We start from the raw sequence: 24,213 nt of genomic DNA, 5'->3' as shown, positions 1-24,213 counted from the left end.
GTGAAAAACTATTTAACAGTCTAACTCCACAATTCAGTACTACACAGTTCAGTGTCTTTGTAACTTGTTTTCAGCAATACATTTCTAACATTTATAATGCGTTTAGAAACAATTATCTGAATTGCCTGGACTTTAATACTTATTCAGCAAAGACATAAAATTGATCTAAAATGACAGTAAAGAGGTTTACATTGTTAAAAAGATTTTTATTTTAAATTAATGTTGTTCTTTAGAACTTTCTATTCATCAAATAATCCTTTAAAAATATAATGTTTTCCACAAAAATATTATGCAGCACAGCTGTTTTCAACATTGATAATAAATAAATGTTTCTTGAGCACAAAATCAGCATGTCAGAATGATTTCTGAAGGATCATGTGACACTGAAGACTGAAGTAATGGCTGCTGAAAAACACAGCTTTGCCATCACAGGAATAAATGACATTTTAAAATGCATTAAAATAGAAAACAGTTATTTTAAATAGTAATAACATTTCACAATATTGCTGTTTGTACTGTATGTTTGAATAAATTCAGCCTTTTGCCAAAAGCCTCATACCAAACTTTGTTATTTAGATGGATATACTATTTGGTTGATCTCTGCTTATCCAATAGCTCAGATATGAACAGATTTCGAGAAAACTGTACACATGTAGGATTTTGATTGTATAAATGCCTATTTAACACAAAATTAATGAATTATAATTATCTTTATTGCCTCCTTTTTGCACATGCCATTTGTGCAGTCTCTGCACTTTTCAATGACCTGTTTTTTTCGAGGAATTAATAAAATAGTGTAGACGAGTTAAGTTGCTTTCTCAAGGCCAGAAAGAAGGACTGGGAACGTCTTCTTCTCGTAATCAGTAAGGGATTCAACCCAGTAAACACCTGGCATGGGTCCTTTATTCTCTGTGTCACTCAGTTTATCACAAGATGTCTGGAGTATATCAGTTATTAGTTTGAAGAACGTCTTTGTTTATCCTGTGGTATGGCATTGTAACCTTTGTATAAGTTTGGCACACTGTATTGATCTCTTTTTTTCTTCTCACAGGCAGGTATGATCAGAACTGAGCAGGAGGAGTTTTTCATTGAGCCAGTGGAAACGGGACATCATGTGATTGAGCAGGAGGAAGAGGACGGTGGCCGTTCTCACATTGTGTACCGTTCTGCTGCCGTGAAGAAGCCTCCTGTTAGCCCACTAGCAGCAGATTTCCACTCCAAAGGTTAGTCCTGTTCAGCAGCTGTTCAGTGTTTATGTTAACCTGCATATTTTGCCTGTACATGCTAAACAATTCCCCTGCGTGTAAAGAAAAAAATCCCTATTGTGTTATGTAGTTGTACCATTGTTGCGCTGTCTAATATTTCAGCATTTCTAAAGCATTTTGATTCAAAAGCATTTCATTTCGAATCTAGCAGTTTTGAAGAGCGTTTGCAAAATAGTTGCGCTGACATTTACTGTCAGTGTGGTTATAACTAATTGTTCATGTGGTGGACAAGCATGGTTAACCCAAAGAGTCAAAGAAGGCCTCTGGTCAGCTTGGGTTTCAGTGTTTGGATCTTCGTCCACTGACTTCCCAGCTGAGTCCAACATCATGCGTTATATTGTTTGCAATGAAGTGCCACGTTGAAGAAAGAGAGTTGTCTACCTGTAATTGTGAGTCATGTAATTGAACAGAAATTTGGGTTGTGAAATCGGTTATGAGACAGCCACTCAGTAAAATGTACCGTATTGTTTAAACAGTTTTGTGTAAAAGGTGTTTATTTGACCAAAAATAACTTCCAATATACATGGAACACAACTGGATATGATATGAGATTTTGACCTTATTTATGTGATATGTGATAACCCCTAATAATGACAGTGAATAATTTAAAGAGAAATCAAATGACTTTTTTTTCAGATAAAAGGCTTAATGTACTATGAACACAAACTTTCAGAGCTCAAAATTTCCTCCCTCTTATGTTCTTAATGGCAAATTTGAGTTTTAGGTAGCTTTTGAGCATTTAAACATGCTGTCGATTGAATGCTTACAAGTGACATTTTGCAGCTCTGCCAAGCAGCTGTTGAGATGTTGTTAGCACCATTTGGTCATGTACCTATTCAGGAGGTAGAAAATCAATTCAAAACCATGCGGCATGTCAGTACATCTGTTGTGTAAATCCCTCTGAAACTGACTATTGGCACTTTAACATGTTTTTGTTTTAAGGATATGTGAAAAAATGTGCAAGTGGTAATGGTCCAAGTAGTCTAAGCATTCATATGTGTCATATGTTTATTTATTTATTTATTTTTTACATTTTCAACGTTCTGTACAGCTTTTATACTCCTTCTATTTGTGGGATTGGTTGTGTTGAAAAACGCATAAAAGTCATGCTTCATTTCAGGGAGAAATCAACATGCACAGCCAGCAAGTTTTAGCAAGATTTACAAAAACAAAAACAAAAAAAAACTACAACAACAACATTTGGTTCCATTTCTTGTCAGAGGAGTGGCAGCCATATGGGGAAAAATAACTGTTGCACATGCAAATAAACAATTATGCAGTTAATAATTGGTTTGTCTTCCTAACAAACCATTTACAGTAGCTGTTCACTAAAAACATTAAAATTAAAAGGGACAGATAAATAATATTGATTATGAAATTAATACAGAAGCAGATAACACATTTTCATTAATTAAAATGAAAATAAATAATTGTCTGGTCCTCACTTCCTGGCTATGAATTAATGAAGTATGAATTAATTAGTGCTTCAAATAAATAATTGCATTATATTTTGCACTGTTAAGATGTTCTTTTTTTGTGTGTGTGAAAAATAATAAATATTTTATTTTTATTAACATATTTTTATATTCCAATATGTTATATTGTAATCCTGTTTTAGTAGTTTTTGGAAACAATTTACAACGATGTTCCATTTGTTAACATTAGTTAACCACATTAGGTAACATAAACTAAAAATGAAAAATATTCTAAAGCATTTATGTTGATTCCAACATTTACTAATACATTATTTAAAATCAAAAGTTGTTTCTATTAATGTTATTTAATGGACCTGAGCTAACATGAACTGACAATGAGCAGTTGTATTTTATTAACTAACGTGAACAAAAATGAATAAATACTATAACAAATGTATTGCTCATTGTTAATGTTAGTTAATGCATTAAATAAAGTTAACAAATTGAACCTTATTGCAAAGTGCTATCAAGTTTTGTTTTGTTTTAACAAAAATGAAAAAAAAAAAAAAAAAAAAAAGATTGCCAATGTTTTATGTCCAATTGATCACCTAAAGGTCAATCAATCGTGACCTTTAGCACTAGAGGCGTTGACGCAGCGCTGCTCTGGTATGAGGGGCATCATAACTTTCAGTCATGTGCATTGAACGGGTCCTGGAGTGTACGGTGAATATGGGGGATTATGAAGGTCTATTCTGAGGTCTATAGGTCTATACACCAGAGCCGCCAATAATAAAGGAATAAAAGCAGCTGTGGAGAGGAAAAATTAGTTTCCATAAGAGTGCATCGCAGAAGGATCTGGAAGGAGACAGATCTTAGCAAAGTGTAGACTGGTGTTAATGCTTTGTCATTGACACCTGCTTCTCAACTGATTCCACTTCTGGAGTGTTATGGTGTGTGTGTGTGTGTGTGTGTGTGTGTGTGTTTGCATGCTTTTCTTTCTGTGTAACACCCTGCTATGATAATATTATCCATACTGAGCCACACACCCTGTTGTATATGCATTTAATACATGCATCTCTGCACACATTTACAAAGTAGTCTCTCTGTTGCTTGGTGAGCTGCAGTGTGCGCCTATGAAGTGCTAGGGTGAGTCTGGATGGCGTGGGCAGCGACGCTTGGGAGGTGGTCGTGCTGCACTCTGCTGTGAAAAGTTTTTCATGGACAGACGGTCATGTGACGCAAAGACAACATAACTGAGTTGTGTTCCTGCTATGCTGCATTTCACCTTCCCAGATTTCATACCAAGTGCTATACAACATCGGTTCCCAATTCCAGTCCTCACACTGGATGTGAAGACGTGTGTGTGAGTGTGATGTGTGTGAAGACGCTGCGCAGCGCAAATTCGTGAATGAATGTTCTAAAGTGAAGTAAACTTCAACGGATTTCCCTTGCTCAGAGAGTAGGGAGCAATGAACACTGTGTAGGGACCATATCGATCGGAACACAGTTCATGCACGTAGCTCACTTCTAACGAGCTGGTTATCTGAATCGGGTGTGTTAACTAAGCAAGACATGCAAAATATGCAGAGCTGGGGGGCGCGAGGACAGGAATTGGGAACCGCTGGGCTACATCATGTGTCATTCACCAGTGAGAAAACATTAAAAGTACTACAATACCAGGAAGGAAGATCGGGTTGTTGATGTTTGTCTGCCATTCTCGCTCTGTCTGCACAGTGTGAGTGAACACGCTGATGACGTATCCTGTCTGCGCGAACCGGGTGCGCAGAGGTATGCTAATACATACGTTGATAGGCAGGTAGGAAAGTCAATTAAAATGCTCGGACCGTGCATTTTGATTGGACGAACACTTCTTGGTCCTACGCCTTCCACAGAATATATAAATACAGATAAATACATTTAGACCACTTAACTTAATGATTGCTATCGTGATGTGAAGAGACTTTCAACCAGCATAACAAAAAATGTTTCTGAAGACAATCACCTATTGCACCTTTAATAGTTGTTCTTGAGGTAAACAGTTTGTTACAATTGAATGTCTACCATAGTATAATTTGTTGAACATGAGCATTATGTAAATCATAAATCAAACTGTGAGTTCCTGAAACATTTCTTTCATGGTGATTTATTGCAACAAGAACTGGGTGACTTATTGAGAATTTACTATATGTTCATAATGATTTTGCTGGTTCTATAAAATTATGCAGCATTGTGAATATTGAGATGATTTCATTTAGGTTTTAAAAAAAGTGTCATTACATTAGTTTTGCATGCTGCTGTATTTTTTTAAATGATGGTAATGTTTTGATTAGTAGAGAATGGGATGCCACGGAGCCCTAATTTCATAGATATGATTAAAATCCTGTGCAACGGATTTATATAGTTTAAATCACTTTTCTATTTTCTAAAAGAATAAAATTGGTTTCACATAAACATATTTATTTTTAATTAAATCAAAACCAATTAATTAACTTAATTGAAAACAGTTCATTTAGATGTTACCACAGAAAGCATATAGGTTTATTTATTTGATGCACCAATACTGATTTTTGCTGCCGATACCGATAGCCAATTATTCAGAATGATGTAGGGATTTCTATCATGAACGGACACTGATATGCCCCTATCAGCCATCATGAGGTCTGGATTAATCTAATCAAGAGATACCACAGAGATCTTTTGTATGAGGACTACAACATATAGAAACCACGGTGTCTTGTGACCACCAATGAATGTAACGAAAACTTCATGCAACTCCGTTAACTCATTTCCTTCATTTATTCTGAACTGTATATGTGTGTGTGTATGTGTGTTTTAGCTTAGTTTAATGTAATCTAGAATAGCTAATAAATTCATGTTTCCTTTATAAAGAATCATTGTCTGATGTCGTATAATTTTAAAGTCAAACATTGCCAAGATTACGTTACCTAGCTCGTAGCTTACTTATCAAAGAACGTATTATCCTGTGGCCAAGGAAAATACACAGTCAGATTAAGATACCCGGGCATTAACGGTTCGCTGGACGACCGTTGATAAGGTGTAAACCATTAAAATTTGAAATCAGTTCTAATCAGGTGGACTTCGAATTTTCAGTTTCGAGTCCTTTCAAAACCTGAGCTAGAAATAAAATGAATGATTAATTCCCTTATAGAATTAATGAGTTAAATTCCTTACAGTACTTACAATGATATCTGCAATACCGATGCCGTTACCGATTTTGATTTTCTTAAGGAAAAAAATCTCTCCTAACCAATGCTGTTAACTACACAGGGAGCCCTATCATTTGGCACATTACTATAATATTAAAGGTTAAAATTAAAGGGATAGTTCACCCAAAAATGAAAATTCTGTCATTATTTACTTACCCTCATGTCATGTCACCCTCCCATAGACAGCAAGGGTCCTTACACGATCAAGGCCCAGAAACATAGCAAGGACATCGGTAAAATAATCCATGTGACATCAGGGGTTCAACCGTAAATTTTACAAAGCTACGAGAATACTTTTTGAACGCAAAAGAAAAAAAAAGACTTTATTCAACAACTCGTCTCCTCCGCATCACCCTAGCGCCATTTTGGAGCGTATCCACTGAACGTAAATTGCGTATGCTGTTTTGTGTCAGCTGTGCCACGCGGATACGCTGTTTACATCGTTTACGCTTTGATTTGTACGAAAACAACGTATCCGCGTGGCGCAGCTGACACAAAACAGCATACGCAGTTTACATTCAAAATGGCGCTAGGGTGACGCAGAGGAGACGAAATGTTGAGTAACTCTCAGATTCCATCAAAAATATCTTAATTTGTGTTCCGAAGATGAACAGAGGTCTTACGGGTTTGGAACAGCATGAGGGTGAGTAATTAATGAATACATTTTCATTTTTGGGTGAACTATCCCTTTAACAACAGAGATATTATATTCAACTGCTATTTATTTTCAGATAGTATAATTACACTCAAATAAAAATGTCTGTTTACAACTCATTTGCACATAGTCTTCATAAATACATGTTTTCATGCCAGATTTATTTAAATATACATATATAATTGTAAGTAAAAAAGCTCCACTTTAGTGTTGTTTTATAGCTAACTAATGAACTGTGAACATTGGATAACTTTGCTGAGGTAAATGCTACGTTAAATGACATACTGTTCACAATCTGTTTTATTGGCATCTTTCTGCGGTTGAAACACTGATTGAGCGATTACATTAGACATGATACATTTTGGTAAGCTATACTGTACCTTTCAACATACCTTCTGATGTTCATTCATGTTTATTTTATGCTATAACTCTTTAAAGTGAAAGAGACTCACGCTCCGCGCTGCTGCTTGATCTGAGGTGCTACAGCGATCTGTCACGACACATTTAAAAGCGTCAAAATGACATTCATTGTTTGAATTTCGTGATTGAATGTACAGGATTTGAAAGCTGAGACTTTGTTTCTTATCATAAGTAAGAAAGCACAAAGCTCTTTGTGATTATTGGATGAGAGGCGCGCTACAAATAATGTTTGGTGTAGAGAAAACCTGCGGATCTGGCAACCCTGGCTTGAACTACGGGTGATTCATAGGGTCAAATAGAGCCTGCTTTAATGTCGCTATTTTTAACTGTTATTGTCATGTTAATTTTGACAGCCTTAAATTCAACAGAGAGATTTTCTTTACACACAGTATGAGTTGCAGTCGTACACTTTTTTCCGCCGCCTGTTAATTGACAAGATATAATCGGATTCGGCCCTGATCTGATGCTTTTATCGGCCGATACCGATTATTGGCCTATACATTGGTTCATTTCTACTTAAAACTATTATTTAAAACATATATATATATCTTATGAATGAAAATGCTTTTTCAAATGGGAATGCTCAGAGTTTGTCTTAATTCAGATCGTAGAAGATTCCAGATTTTTAAATAGTGTATTGTTATGAATTATCTTTTTTTTTACTTAAGACAATATTCAATATACATACAGTACATTTATTTTTTCCTAAAGTTGAAAATATTGTAATGTTTTTAGCTATATCACCCAACTATAATAGAGGCACTTTGTTTCCAAAAATCTGAGTCTATGTGGATTTCATGTCCCTTCCGTTCTCCTCTTTATCAAGAGAATATTTTTTGGTCAGTGGACTGAGACATGCACAGACAGATGGACCCCCATGAGACGTATCCTACAATGCATCACCTGCTTCGACTGCTGCCTCACCCTCAGGATGTTCTTCAACCAAATACAGTTTGTCTGAATAATAGTTGAACTCTGTTTGGGTCACTGATAGATGGTTCATTTGGTATACAAGAAGTAGACAGCTGTCAAGAGGGATTAATTTTACACAGTGTCTGCTTTTCTGTCCTGTTTTGTTGATTTTGTCTGGAAAAATAGGTTGCAAGTGAAGCATCCAACAAATTAGTGTAGTAGCACTTAATTGTCACATTGTTATTCTGTCCATATTGGCAAATCCCCTCTGAGATGATGTGCACCACCCACATGAACAAGATAAAATAGTGACTCACTGAATTTCATGTGTCATATTTGGCATCTTTCTTATGCTGTTTTATTATGTAAAAGCAATTTCCATATCACTATTTCCATTGCAAAAAAGGGGAAGAATAAAGAATGTTTTGAAAGGGGTCATATGATGCGATTTCAATTTTTCCTTTCTGTTTGAAGTGTTACAAGCTCTTGGTGCATAAAGAAGATCAGTAATGTTTTTTTTACTTTAAACCGCATAAACACATTTCATTACACCAAATACGCAAAATAATGTTATTTTTAGCAACATCATATGACCCCTTTGAATGTCACACAGGATTTTAATAAATTGCACCCTTAATAACAATATTTAATAACAATATCTATTTTGCTATCCGCTGAATATCATTATCTTATTTTTAAAACATGCAGTAAAGAACTTAATTCTTTTTTTATTATTTTAATTATTTATCGCCACAAAACAGGCCCAGACGAATTTCTTTCCACAACCTTCAAGTGATGTCACCTCACAAAGGCACCATTAGATCATTACTGGAATGATCCCTCCAGAATAACTTTAGTGTCTTGTAGGAATTGAACCAGCAACCTTCCAGTTACCAGTCCAGAGTCATAACTACTATACCAAATCTCCTGCTGAATCAGTTTAACTGGCCTTTCCCCCATTGTGACTGTTTTTCAAGCAAACCTGCAGGCCAAATAAGCAGCCATTTAATCCTGGTTCTAAAGTGCAGCCTCCTACACAGTGACTGTCCAGGCCCATTACATAATGTCTTTGGATAATAGCACACATAATGAACAGAAGTGAGGAAAGTAATCCGAAAAAAAAAAATCCGTTTTTTTTTTTTTTTTGAGTGTTACCCAATGGGTCACTGAGAGGTCAGTACTGTCCATCATTTTTACTCTATATGCATTTATTGTTTTAAATGTGTTGTAGCAGAATTTGCTGTATTAAGCATTAATGAAGTGTGGCGGAAATGCTTAGGGTGGAATGGTCACACATACGCACAATCACACAACCAATTTAAATGTTATCTGTCTCACTCAGTTAATAGTTGTAGACTGTCACACATGCACAGATGGCATCCTGCAAAACTCACTGGAAGAGAGAAAGCAGCTCCTCAATAAGTAGGATGGTACTTCTTGATTTTACAGTATGTGTGTAAGGCTCTTTTTGGCCACAAAACATTTTCCTATTTGCAAACCTATCACATGGTTTCAAAAGTGTTTTTATGTCCCATCCTGACAGACTTTGGTTTCTGTAACATTCTTCAGAATTTCTGCTTCTGTGCTCTACGTGTAAAATAAAGTCATACAGATTTGGAATGTAAATGATGGTGGAAATTTGAGTTTCACAGTTTTACCAAGCTGTACCACAGATGTGCAAAAGGTTGTTTTCAACATAAGCTCTCATGCACCTGTTGAATGCATGAGTCTTCATTCTAGGTTTGTCCCTGTCTCCCTCCTATCTGTAGGAACTCACAAAAGTATAAATTTTCAGTTCAGCAGAGCTGTTGGATTTCATTTGTCACGAACAGGAACTGTGAGGACACACATATGGCCTTTGAACTGTGTCCATGTAAAACAAAAATGTTTGGGTTGTTGGACCATTGAGAAGAGGCTATTTAACTGGAATTTTTTCGTATAGCTACACCCAGACTAGAACTTGATCAGTCTTCACCCAGAAGGAATACTGAAACACAAAAGGAGAATTTTTGAAGAATCATTACTGCATGTAATATCACGTCTCATACACACACAGACACCCACACAAACGTTATTATTATTATTATTATTATTATTATATTTATTTCCTTATTTATTTTTTATTTTGTGGTCCATAAATTTTCCAGGGTTGTTTTTCTCCCTTTCTCCACAGGTGGGCAGCCGGTATTCATAGCTACACCTACAGTATATAATTATTTCAGTCTTGCCATTTCCATCTGTATGTTCTTTGAACTGGACAGATTACATAGCAGCACCAAAGCCAGTTTTAGTGGTCTTTTATGGGATCTTGACTCCAGAACATCTGTTCTGAAAGGCCTAATATTACAAAATAATAACACACCCAGTATTCCCAGAGATTGACCCAATGGACTTGAACACTAGAGGAAGCAGCTGGTTGTAGGAACACTTCCTTCACTGAAACTCTATAATTTCCTCACACACTCTCTCTTTGTGTCTCCTTTTCTGTTTCTCTGTCTCTTGCTTACTTTTATGTTTCCGTTCATTTGTAACACCTGGAAAGGGGACATATTGATTATCAAAACAAAGTGCTTTATTCCTTTTGCAGCTTGAGCACTGAGTTGTTGCAGTGTATAGTGTGTACCTGCTTAATTTATGGTGCTAAATTCCTATATAAAAGAACATGTTTAAGAAATATAAACATGTATAATATGATGACATTGGATGCTATCTGAATACAAAAAAGGCATGTTAACGCCATGTTTAAAAGGGTTTTTTTGTTTTGAAATACAAGCAACTAGTATTGTACAATGACTTTTTTTAAGTTCACTGTCGCAGTTTGATATGCCTGCTTTTTTCCAAAAAGTACTTGGCATAACATAAGTACGCTGAGCTCTTTTACTTTCTCTCCCTTTATTGCCCTACACAATATTAACATTTAGTTTTCACATCCTCACAGTTTAAGCTACAACAAAGCCTATTCTTGTGCAGTTTATCACCGTATAAACCAAAATAACCTCCACTGCACTCAAAATAACTGTTGCTCGGGAGCCATGTGCTGTCAGATGCTTGAGATAATTCATAAGACTGTTTCATGTGAGAGTGATTCACCTCAGAATGCCGTTCTCTGTAGGTCTGTTATTGAGCCATCACTCTCAGTGCCACACCACTATCATTACTGGGAGGGTGGCAGTGAGGGAAATAGCAGGGTGTGTATCCACCTGAGCATTTGGGATACACATTACGAAACTGGTGATTCCATCCACAATGTCTGTAAGCAGTACACATGAATGCACATGTAGACACCAGTGCTGTCAATTTAATTAAAATGTAATTTTGTTAATTAATTATATAAAACATAATTTGATAAAGTAATTAACTGATCTGCGTGCATACATTTTAAATTGTGATCATTTATGGTCTTAAATGTAGTTCCTTTCAGTGTTATAAGGAATTAGCTCCCCATGTTGTTGCTTTAAAAAAGGAGGAAATACAAAACATGTGGAAAAGTTGGTATGATGGCATACATATCTAATAACAATTTTGTAACCATATTAGTTCCTTTCAGTGTTATAAGGAATTAGCTCCCCATGTTGTTGCTTTAAAAAAGGAGGAAATACAAAACGTGGAAAAGTTGGTATGATGGCATACATATCTAATAACAATTTTGTAACCATATTAATGTTTAATTGTAGAAATAATGGCTATCTTTCATTGTGTGTTTTTCTTGTATAACAGAAAAAATATTTGAGAAGTTTGAAATTCCACATTTGGAGATTTTCTAAGCAACTATTGCTTGTATGTGATTAATTGTGAATTATTTGATTATTTATTTAGTTTATCATATAAATTAATTGGTTAAAAAAATTATTTAACTGACAGCCGCAGTACAGAAGCACAATAATGCAATATTTGTAACTGTTTTTACCTTTTGATAATCATTTATAGAACCATCTGCTTTTTATTGCTGCACTTTTCGTTCTTTTGTTTTTTAAATGAATGAAAGGGAAATAATTGAGTGTAACAATACAAAATGTCTCAGACTTTCTGTTTTTGTTGGAAAATTGTGAACAAAGTTACCATGGTCATTGCAGGTGAATTGGGTAATGATTAGCAGCTGTTCAGAATTAGCCATGTGGCGACATGTTTTTTGGATGATTTTCCCACCAGCCTGGTTTAAAACCAGCGCTGATATGATTCTCAACATGTTTTGACAGTTTTTGTTTTGAGCCCTTGTCCACACTTCTGCATTTTTTTATGTGATGCATATGTCATGTTTTTCATTAAAGTTCCACTCCAGAGTTGCCGGGAACATGGCTACTTTAATAGATGTTCACATGCCCTTAATTAGAGATACTCTGGGGGTAATTGAATTCCCAAATGACACCTCTGGCCTATTAGAATTCATTAATGTGTTGTGATTAGCATTCACAGCGCTCCCCAGAGGCATTTGAGGAGAGATCATTTTGAAGCAGGAGGTCTTGATCACGCAACTACTGCAAAGTCTTGATTATAAGTGTCAAAACTGCACCACAACCTCTTTGAAACCCATTAACCACTGTTTTTTAAAGCGGACATAATGTTTATAATCTCCCGACACTGTATAATTATATACAGTCAAGTTTTTAGATGATGTTTGAACTGGGGTGGTTCAGAGTGGTTTCCTCAGTTCCAGATGGTTTACTCTGTGTGATGATGGAGCATGTTAGTTTTGAGCATGAGTGGTTTGTTTATTTGGCAGAGGGGAAGGGTTTGATGTTGATAGTTGCTCATGAAAAGCATGTAAATGGTTTTGAATGTGTAGCTGGCAGCTGAAACGCCCAATAATGTTCTAGTGGCTTTGATTCATGGTGGCGTCTGGCGTGTCACTCCTCAATTTGGACAAATTTAGCATATTCATGTGCACCCATTAATCTACTATAAAAATGCCCTGCAACTTACACTCATATGCAAGCATTTTTCATTTATGTACAGTGTAGTGGAGTATAATTTATAATCAGAATAGTAATATGCGAACTATCATGTTAAGCAGGTCTGGTTGAACAGGGTACAAATGCAAACACTTAGCAGAGCATAAGAGAGAATGAAAATCAGTGATAGCGGTTTTCTTATTCACTTATCAGATTTAAAGATACTGACAGCCACTTGGAAGTTTATTTAGCAATAATGACCAACTGGCTGTACATTATACTGCTCATTACATTTATAAAACAAATTAATAAATAGACAGGAAATACTGATTTGAATTTATGTGCGAAGAAAGATTTTCGAATGATATGACACATGAATCTGGCATGTAAAAAAGAGGTTGACTGGAAAAATGCCAATTATGCTATTCACTGGTCATTTTGCAAATAATATTTCATCACAGAATGCAGCGATCAACCAATCAGATTCAGGTATTCCACAGAGCTGTGAGCTTTAGAAACTTTACTATGAATTTCTTTTGCAAAACATAAAATAAGATATTTTTAAGTGTTTTGGCAACCAAACAAGTTTTGGTTAACATTGACATTAGACCACTGAGACATTTCTCAAAATATCTTCTTATAGATATTCTTAATAAGTTCCACAGATGAAAGAAAGTCATACAGGTTTGGAAGAATATGAAGGAACAAAACTGATTGATTTCTGCAGAGAGTATTGATGATGGTCTAATTAGAGTGTTGACACAAACATTTGTGCTCATTAGGGAAAGCAATATAATCACAAAATGATTGCAGCATCAGACATCAAATAGAACTACCAAACTAAGACAAGTGTGATCTTGCCAGCATTTGTCCGCATTAAATGTTGGAGCTGATTTCTATCATTCTATCAAGTCCTTTCTTTATTTTCATTATTTTTATTTACTTTCATAGTAAGCATGAAAAAAAATGACCAAGTACATAATTTCAAAATGTCTCCTTTTGTGTTTCACAAAAGACAAAGCCAGTTTTGAAACAAGGTGAGTAAATGATGACAGAATTATTTACTCTAAAGTAAACCATGTGTTTATTGAACATTTTCTAATTACACATTGGCTCCTGTAGACTTGCTGAACATGCAATGTAAAGTTTCTGCTTCTTGTATTCTCTCAGAGCTTTGGATGCCTGCTTTTTCTCTGGGCTGTTGATTATTTTATACAGTATGCTGCTCAATATCCACCCTGATCTCAGACAATTGGTCAAACTAGTTAGCCATTCTGCAGTGTAGACATGAGTGTAAGAGAGAAAAATTGTCGAAAGTGATGTATGAATACATATACTATGGCTTTTAATCACTGTATATGTAGCTTTCACTTAAAAGAGTGGGCAAATGTGTATAATATAAGCCTGATTAAAAAGATGATCTCCAGTAATTATGAGGGAGCTGATTTTACTGTCCTTGAGGCATGGCTAATTGAATGATTTTTTCCCCTTCTTTTTTCCCGGTTTTATCACAGTCAATAGCCTGTGGGCCTGCTGACCCTTGGGAAACCATGCTGATCAAGTAGTGTTAGAAATTTGTGAAAGAATGTGAAAATATTTCAGTTTAATTTTGTATTTGCACTGCATTTATTGGAAAGCAAATTTCCAGGAAAATATGCATGCACTAATCTTCCATTTGCACATGTGCTTAGCCTTCCTCTACTCTCTCCAATAGAATATATGTATTTGTACCATTAGGTTTATCCAGAGGGAGTGAAGCGAAATAAAAGCAGCCCAGGGTGGCCACACAGCAAATGGTTAAGGCAAAGAACCGACACCTCCACTGGCTTACAGAGTAATTGTGTGCTGGGAAACCGTAGGACTACCTAATACAGCCACAAGCTTTTACTCAAGCGAATCTTACGCCTGCAGTACCCAAATCAATTTTACCCCATGCGATGGACATGATTTATTTCCACTAGTATGAGCACCTTGCTGTATTGACATTCTTTAGGTTTCATTATTGTGCAACTTGTAGGGATTTTTTTAGGAAGAAGTAATGAAATTACATGGAATTTCACCACTGTCATTCTTGATTTAAGGTAATATTCTATTGATTGATGAATTCTACATTCTACATACACTACCGTTCAAAAGTTTGGGTCTCTTTTACTCACTAAGGCTGTATTTATTTGATCAAGAAATAAGCTAGTAATAGTAATAAAGTGAAATATTATTACAATTAAAAATAATATTTAGCAGAAGAAAGAAAACCATGCAAAAAAAATTCCACTCAGCCACACTCTCTTTTATTACAGACCCAAAAAAATGCCTGTGATTGTGAATGTGATTTCCTCACTTTTTATGCTGATCGCAGACTCTACGACTGTCACAGAGACATACTTGATTTCACAGCTATTTACACCTACTTAAGTAATATTTGTCAGGTTGTAAGGACATTTTGTGCATTTAAAATAAATAATGCATTTAAGCTGGCAACACTTCAGAACCTTCAAAAAAAAAAAAAACTCCCTCACTTTACTCAATCACTGGTTACTGTGTTCAGAATTTCATTTTACACTAAACCTTGTGCTCCTTTTCTTACTAGCATTGTTAGTCAGACACGACTTTTTTTTTTTTTTTTTTGCAGCTGAGTATGTTTGCTTTTTCAGTTTTGTATAGGCAGAACAAGGACACAAACTTCACAATTTGTCAGTTTATTGTAGTATGATGTACTGATTGTCACAAAATCAACATTAGCTCAATATCATGTTCCACTCATGTCGTGATTCTGTGGATTTCTCTCTGTCATCCTGTTTGTGTGTGTATATTTGTACATTTTAATTTTCAGACATCAATCACTGATAATCTCCTCCCTGCAGAATCTCTGAAATGTCAGTTTTGATCACATGCATATGGAAATTGAGTTTTCATTTTGACTGAACAGTTCCTTTATATGTATTAAATGTCCGCTGTAATCAAAGCCAGTCATTATAATTTGCTCAGACCACCTTGACCAAACGAAGTAACCAGTGTTATATTCCCTTTGAAAGTTTTTATTCTCTGTTGCAGCTTTGCAAAAACAGAAAGACGCCCTGAAGTTGTCAGTTGCTAGAAGAGAGTAATGGGGCATAATAGACACCTCACCTCACTATATCAGTGTTATGAAGAGAAAAGAGAGACGGCTGTCTCCTTTAAGTGTTTTTGGCAGCTTAACTGATAGTAATGAAACATAACAGCCTGCCATAATAACTGTCACTATTACTTAGTGGGCCACTGAAGGGAATAAAAAAAGGCTCAGACTGAAACTCTAATCTGTGCTGTACTCTATACTTGCACAGATGATATAATTCTGTCTAAGGTTGTCTGTGCGAGGGAAAGAAGTCAAACTTTGACATGATAATAGCTTAGTAATGCAAGCCTGTTGTACTATGTCTGTAAGCTAATGCTTTGGGAATGGTAGAAAACTAGGTATATATATATATAATATATATAGATAGATATAGATATATATGAGAAAAAAAAATAATTTAAATAATCTAAATTTAATATAGAAGTATAAATGTATATTTATTATTGTAAATATATTAGAAATAAATTAGAAATTTTCCCTTCCGAAAAGACTAGCGTGGCTGGTCACCAGCATTTAGTGTGTTTTTTTGGACATTTTTCCTCTGGTGCCCTGCTGGCTTTTTAATTTGCTTAAGCGGTTAGGTTATGCTTGTGAACATCTTGGCAGGCTTGGCTAGCATGGAAAATCATTATGGTCTTTTCAGCAGCATTATTAGAAAGAAAAAACGATAACCCCACAGACAACAGGTTCATTCAGATGTTCACTTTACTTCTAATCATCTCACGCTCGTAAGCCTATATTCTATAGCTGTCACGTCTTCTGGACTGATTCTGAACCTTTGAATACTGAAGCGGCTGCTGAAGATGGAGTGTGCACCGCTGATGTCTCTTTCTTGAGCTGAGGAAATCCCCAATCCCAGATACTGCTTTGAGCAACAGCACCGCTTTCCTCTCCATCCTGCTGTTGTTGCTTGTGCCAAAGAGGTAATTGGAATGCATCTAGTCTTTTGGGTGAAGTTGTGTGTGGTAAACAAGTCAGTAAGTAAATGTTACTTTGAATGCTGAATAAATGCTGCTTTCATAAATACCGCTTTTTAGGAATAACAAGTGACTGCAGCATTTTAAGTCTAGAAGTCTGGATGATTACACGTTTTGTTTTGAACAACAGTGATGACTTGGTAATAATCTGATGTAAACATACAGCTTGTGCAGATGGGGTGTCACAATGACTCCTTCAAAAAGTGCAGTTTTGGCATCTTTTTTGGCATGTGTCTGCACTCCTGAGGAGCCCTGCCCTTGTAGTGCTGCCTCATGCTCCAAACCTCTGCCCAGTGACTTTGAGCCTGCTGGGCAATAGACCGCTGTGCCTGGCATCAAATATGGCTGAGATGTGACTTCCAGGAATTTGCAACAATTTCTGCTCACTGCACATTCTGTACATTGTAAATCAGAGATATCTGTCTATCGCTTGTCATTATGTCGTTTATCTGTCTGCCGTTCTGTCTCTTGTTCTATAAATCGATCGTTCTAGTTGTCCATCTTTCTATCTATCTATCTATCTATCTATCTATCTATCTATCTATCTATCTATCTATCATCTTGTGTTGGTCTGTCAGCCGATCATTCTGTCTATCGATCTATCTGTTGTTCTATCAATCTATTGTTCTGTTGTCTATCTTGTCATTCTATCAATTTGTCGTTCTGTCATTCTATCTATCTGACGTTCTGTCTATCATTTTGTCTGTCTGACATTCTATCTATCTGTCATTCTATCTACAGCTCTGTTGGTCCAATATTTTACCTGCATCCATCTTCTATCTATTGTTCCGTCAATTTGTCATTCTATCAATTGCTCTGTTGTTCTACCTGTCTGCCCATCTCTCCAACTTTCCATCCATCTGCCTGTATGTGTTCATTCCTGAAAAGCAGCAATAAATGATTCTTTCAATATCAGCTTAGAGATAGTTTAAATGGCAAAAAGCATTTGGAGTAGAGAGCCCTTGTTCGGAGAATCTCAGTAAATATTCTTTGTTGCAGTCTTTTAAACTGAAATCCAGTCAGAATTACTGTTGTGTGGAGTTGGTTGCATACAATTGTAATGATTATTTTGAGAAATCATTAGACCCGTGCACTAAGTGAAGATGAATCTGCTTTTAAACAAATCCACTCAGTGACTGGGTTTCTACAATGCTTTTTAATCTGTGCCAAAGTTAATTAATAATGGATAATGCCAACCTCAAAGATAAATGAATGATACAAAGGCCAGCATCTTATTTGCTGATAAAATTTAAACATATTAAACATATGCAAACTCACACTCAAACATTCACATAGCTATGTATGTTCTGTTTAGCGTCTGCACAGATTTCCCTGACACTGGCCATAAAATGGATGGTCTTTGTCCAAGTTTATGCTGGAAGATTTGTGTCAGATTTGCCGAGCCAAGGGATAAAAAAAGAACAACTATTTGGCAAATAAAGAAAAACTCACTCACAGGGTCTTTCTCTCAACCACGTGTTGTCTTAACACTGCCAAGTGCAGTTTACCTGATGCTCAGAGAGGAGTTGAAATGACCTCAGCTATGTGTTTGTGTCTGTGCTTGTGAACATAATGTGGGGGATGTCAACAGACATTTCCTTTAGGCAATTCGGATGAGGTTTTTATGCCATATATAAAAGGGCACAGATAAAAAAAAACCCTGCAATGCTCACATAGTTTGGTCTGGAACACTGTGAACACAGACCGGTGGAGTGAATAAAATATATAAAATAAACAGTGGTGGAAAGAGTACAGATAAATATACTGAAGTAAAAGTACCATTGCATTCCAAAAAATGTAGTCTGAGTAGAGTAAAAAGTACTTATCCAAAAAACTACTTGAGTAAGTGTAAAAGAGTAGCTTATTTAAAAGTACTCATCATGAGTAGTGAGTACTGAGCTGTGGATTCTGCCCCTTATAATAAACGCTGTACACTGCAATTTAAACTTTTAAAAAACATTGAATATACTCTAATTCACATCTTTTGATGTTTGTCAGAAAGAATGAAGAATATCTATCATCCAGCAGTTTTAATTTTGACTGTCAACTCTACATAAAAACAACACGGAAACCAACTATTAAAGTGATGAAAAGATGAACATTATTCTCAGTACACTCATCACCATTTAAATCATAAAGTCTGAAAAAATAGATTTAAAATAGGTGAGCTAGAGCCAGAGCCACTGAGCCAGAGCATGCTATTGTTGCACATAAAATATAAATATTTAGAACAGTGCAAAGAATACAAAAACCATTACAAACTTGTAGGAGATTTCAGCATCACACGCCATGAGATGGGTTAAAAAGAGAGATTAAAAAGCCAGTTTCTCTCCAAAATGGTGCCAGTTTTAGCATTTTGTGATAAAGAAATGAGAATCACTAAACATGATCATTTATGTTACAATTTAATTTAAACATAAATGCACATTGTTCTAGAAGGAGGGCAACATCCCCTACCTTTTACACATTTACTCAAATTGTTATGCTGATAATACAGTTTGTAAGGAAAAAATTGCATTAAATAGTATTTCCGGGGAAACTTTTTTTTTAAAGAAAATACGCACACACAAACACAAGACTCTTTGCGGGCCATGGTGGTCTCTGTGAATAAGCTGCTCTATCGGCAGCATTCACAGCTGAATGGAACAAAAAGTTTTGAACTTGAAGTTTTTTTTTTCTTTTGCGTGAGTGCACTTGCTAAATAAAGGCAGATTGTATGAATCAAACAAAAACGTTGTTTATTAACGGGCTGCAGTTTTATTACATCACGTGCTGATAGAGATGCACTATAATAATGCCATGGGTCATCAATAAGGTGCATACTGAATCTGGTCCTCCAGTTTATTTATCACATTATTTCCAAGCATTTTAGAGAGTTCCCAAAACACTTTTTCACAGCATGCATCATGCGCTCAAAGGGCAGTGCAGACCGCGCGTCTATGTAGGCCTACTTAAGTAAATGGGAGTGGGAATTTACCGCATTATGAATGTGGCACTTGCAGGAGTTATTAACATTGTACGCAATACCCGCAAACTTCACACTAAATTTTAGGCCATGTAGGCAGGCAAGCATATATACAGATAATTTAGTAAGCAGAAATCCGAAATTTACCATAACATATTAGAGGAAGATGCTGATAACTCAACTGTATTGATGCTTGAAGAATGCACTTCCAGCAGCCATGATTAACAGCAGTTGGTGGTTAAAGTTTTCTATGCACAATTTGATTTGACGAAAGTCACAAGACCGATTACTCTCTCTCTATCCTATCAATCACGTTGATGGATAAAAATAAAATTAAAACAAGCATGTAATGACCACAAACAGAGGGAAAATAGCAGAGTAGATGTACAGATACATTACTTAAAATGTACTCAAGTAAAAGTGAAAGCACACAATTTTTAAACTAAAAAACTAAAATTTCTGATAAAAACTGCTTAATTACAGTAACGTGAGTATTTGTAATTCGTTGCTTCACACCCCTGAAAATAAAGTATTAATCATTCCACTTAGGAAGCTTTTTCAGTTTGAAATACTATTGGCATAACATGTTTAACGTTTCAGTCATATTGGGTATGGTATTAATGTTGAACACGTCTAAAACTGAGAGATGCAGGTCAACTTATAAATGAGCTAGATTGATCAAGCTGTACAGTCTCATTTGTTCTATTAGTGCAATTAGTTTGTGTGCAAGAATCACCTGCTCATATCCAGCATCTGCAAACAGACAAATAAGAGAGGTGCCAGTGCATGTGAAAGGTGGCGTGGTGTCACATTTGAATAAATGAAATATTGATGCCATCAGTCAATTCAAATTCACCATCGGGGATCTTGGGAACACATTAGAGCGTTGCTAATAAGATCATTTCCATTTAATGCCATCACTCAAAAGAACAAGGGCACTGCTTGGTCTCTTGTGATTGGATTTTAGACGGGGGTAACAAGGGCAGTTACTGTGCAACAATTTGAGCGTATTCTTCGCAAATAGGCTATGTTGTTAATGGTGAAACAGGTGGCAGGTATGTACGATTTTGGTATCGGAATATTTCATCCAGTCTTGACATTGATCCAGGGACCTACAAACTTTCTAAATAAACTCACAATTTTCTTGTTTTCTTGAAAAGAGATTGCCACCCATCATAACCTTTTTGTGCAATTTCTTTCAGGTAACACACCACTGCCATGGTTACCACCCCATGACTACCTTGATCTTGAACACATTTTAATGTTAACAGCTCTTATGGAGGACAAAGAGACAGTATGTGATGGAGGAACAAGAGCATATTTTATGCAAGAGCTGAGTGCAAAGTGCACCGTGACCCTGAAACAACATTAAACTGCAGCTCCATGCTGATTACCTCCCTTCCTTGCTGTCTCAAACACACAAGCAACAATAAATCACCCCCCTCAGCAGCCAGGCTAGCTCAGAACCACCCGGGCTCTGTCTCTACAGCAATATTAGCCCAATGGTAATTGAAGCACTTCTACTGAATTCACTACATTACTTTCTGGGTTTTAGCCACCCATCTGTTTGGCAGTGGCTTATTGAGTGAAGCCATGGGCTTGTTAGCACTATTGGCAAGAAAGTGATTTCTAGTTAGCCAAGTGAACATGTTTGCAGCTTTTCTAATTACTTGAAAATTACTCTGGCTTTGATGTGAAAGGCAGCAGACAGGGAAAAATAAAATCCATTTCATGCATTAAAGAGCCCTCCAAAAAAAAAAAAAAAATCGATAATTGGCAAACCATCTACTATAATATAATTAGATATTTGTGATTTATACACTTACAGAGTTTTTATTTCATCATATTACAGCAATGATGAATGACCATCAATACAGGGACCATCAATAGAGGGAAATCTTTTTTGGGTCTCAAAGGTGTAGTTACAACATCAACCAGCAGCTTTTTACTGGTAACATTGTTTTACTGGCATACAGGATAGATAAGTAAACAAAATCTAGTTGATATTGCATTTCTCCTAATGTCTAAATTTGCTTAAGTGGCCTTCAGGGTTATGCATTGTTCAGAACTGAATTTAAAAATGCTTTTTTAAATTCTGAATCAATTCCTGAATTTGAATCGTAACATTGAGGTAACAAAGATCATGCTTAATTACCATTCAAACACTTCATTTCCAGGAATTTCCTGTCTGTGTTAAATTTCTTTGAATTGCAATTCAGTAAATTCCTTCAGATTCCAGCTCATGAATTGAACTGAAGCCAATTCTTCAGTTCTGAATTTTGTCCAGTGCTGGTGGCCTCTAAAAGTACATAAATGTAGTACAATGACTATTTTCATATTGTGGTATTTGGGGATTTGTTTAGGTTACTATGACATTTTTAGTACATAATTAGTAATATGTACTAGAAAACCCTCCCATTTCTGAAATATAATCAAGGATATCAAGAATCAAACTTGAATGTTTTTTATTAACAGCGAGGATTGTTAACCATGAGGCATCCATCACATCTGACTGGACAGTGTTTGCCACTTTAGTTGGCTGTGCATTTTAAGTGGATGAACAAATGGCCTTGTGTTTTCTATAGTAAATCAGCTCAGGTAAAAGTATAAATCACACCTGGAATTCTGAGTATATTCAAATTGAGCGTATGGACAGTGTATTTATGATTTTATATTACCATGATTTATACAAAGCGAGGTGCTTGAAAAATAAGTGATGTATTCATATAGACAGCACAAGATACATGTTTTGCTCAAGATGCTTTTTTGCCCCTTTGTACATCGGATCAATCGTTACATGTAGCAGCTGTCGGAGCTGCTCATGGTCTTTTTGGTGCACAGGTTATTTTTATTGAACATATGAGATTGCCAGCTGTGAAAATCAGAGAGCCATCAACACTTCAATGCGAGTCACAATGTTATTTTAAGGGGTCTAGTTTTCATGTCTGTAATCACAGAACAGTTTCACCCAAGGCATGGTGTTGAATCCATTAGCATCGGTTACAACTGCTAGGTGTGGATGTTGACAGTGTTGAATGGTGATTGTGTGTCTTGTTTTGGCTTTCACACTGGTGGCAACGATTAAACAAACCTTCTTAACACAAAGCTAGAGTTACAGCCGCTGTGAGTCAATGTAAAAGACTAGCTCACGGTCAAAACAAAACAGTGTTTTTCTCACCCACTCTTTCGCCATATCTCTTGCCTTCTCAGTTAGTGTCACCTTTTCTTCACAGTGACCAACAGCATCAATGTCTGGCACATTATTCCTGTTGAATGATGTACATTTGGCCTACAGATTGGTTTGGAGACCAATCAGTAACCCTGTCATTATTAATGATAGAAAATGATGGCATCAATTTTTAAGCAGTATCACTTGAAAGATGGCCACAATGTCCTCTTCCGTACGTGTGAGTCTGTGTGTTTGTTTAAAGGTGCATCCCTATTGAAATTAATAGAAAAATGTTTAAAATGTAATTTATAACTTTTTATACAGCAGTTCTATCTGGTCCTTGAATCTGATTGGCTGATAAGAGTGTGATATTCTAGTGATAACAGAACTCCAAACCGCTTCACCGTTTGTATCACTCCGCTTGCTGTATTTCTCACAGCGAATGTCATGGTGGACGCCCAAATCCACTGTGATTTTAAAATCAATATTCTTTTTGTGTCATGGAATGTAGTTTTAAGAGTTTTATTGGCAAGAATGTACTTGTTTAGACTTCAAATATGCAGTTTGTTAATAAAGATAACGTATATTTGAAAATTTGTTTTCGGAGATGTGAGCTCCAGGGCGTCAGCGGCCATTCAGCGCTCATGAACCTGCTGAAAGCAGCCTCACCTCGGCCAGATCTTCTGGAATTTGCTGCTGACTCTGATGTCTCTACAGTGGTTAAACATGAGATATAATTTGTTTTGGGTACCCCCAGTAGCAATTGGGCAGGTTTTGTTGTGAAAACCTGGCAACCCTGCTTTCTACAACAGCTTATAAGATGCAGCCAACAAATGCACTGAGCAGCAGCGCTGTTGGAAATTACCCTTAAAGGGGTCCTGTTATGCTTTTTCACTTTTTTTAATTTTAGTCAGTGTGTATGTTTGGGCATAAAAAAGATCTACAAAGTTACAAATCTCAAAGTCCACTCCATTTTCATTTAAAAAAAATCCCTTTTCAAGAACTACAACGAATGGCTCGTTTGGACTACAGCGTTGTTTTCTGGGTTTTGTGATGTCACAAAGCAGCCCATTAGAATATCATTAAAATAATTCCCGCCTACGGAAATTCGAATGGTTGGGAGGGGGGGAGGGGCGAGGTCGTGGTTAGAACATCAGATGAGTGCAGGTTGAGTGCATCAGAACCGAACGGCGCCGCCGGTGTGCGT

General features: G+C 36.2%; 1 protein-coding gene across 1 annotated transcript in view; it reads left to right on the top strand.

Moving 5' to 3' along the window:
• LOC107665532 (A disintegrin and metalloproteinase with thrombospondin motifs 2) overlaps positions 1 to 24,213 on the top strand; it is a 152,676-nt gene that overhangs the window by 67,996 nt on the left and 60,467 nt on the right. Inside the window, exon 3 of the mRNA XM_016456446.1 lies at positions 1,052 to 1,223. Coding sequence (XP_016311932.1) covers positions 1,052 to 1,223 — 172 coding nt within the window. The remainder of the gene's footprint in view (positions 1 to 1,051; positions 1,224 to 24,213) is intronic.

This window comes from Sinocyclocheilus anshuiensis, unplaced genomic scaffold, assembly GCF_001515605.1.
Source record: "Sinocyclocheilus anshuiensis isolate Anshui unplaced genomic scaffold, SAMN03320099.WGS_v1.1 scaffold607, whole genome shotgun sequence".
NCBI classification, from domain to species: Eukaryota; Metazoa; Chordata; class Actinopteri; order Cypriniformes; family Cyprinidae; genus Sinocyclocheilus; species Sinocyclocheilus anshuiensis.
The sequence above is the reverse complement of the archived record's forward strand: the minus strand, read 5'-3'. Positions and strand labels throughout refer to the sequence as shown.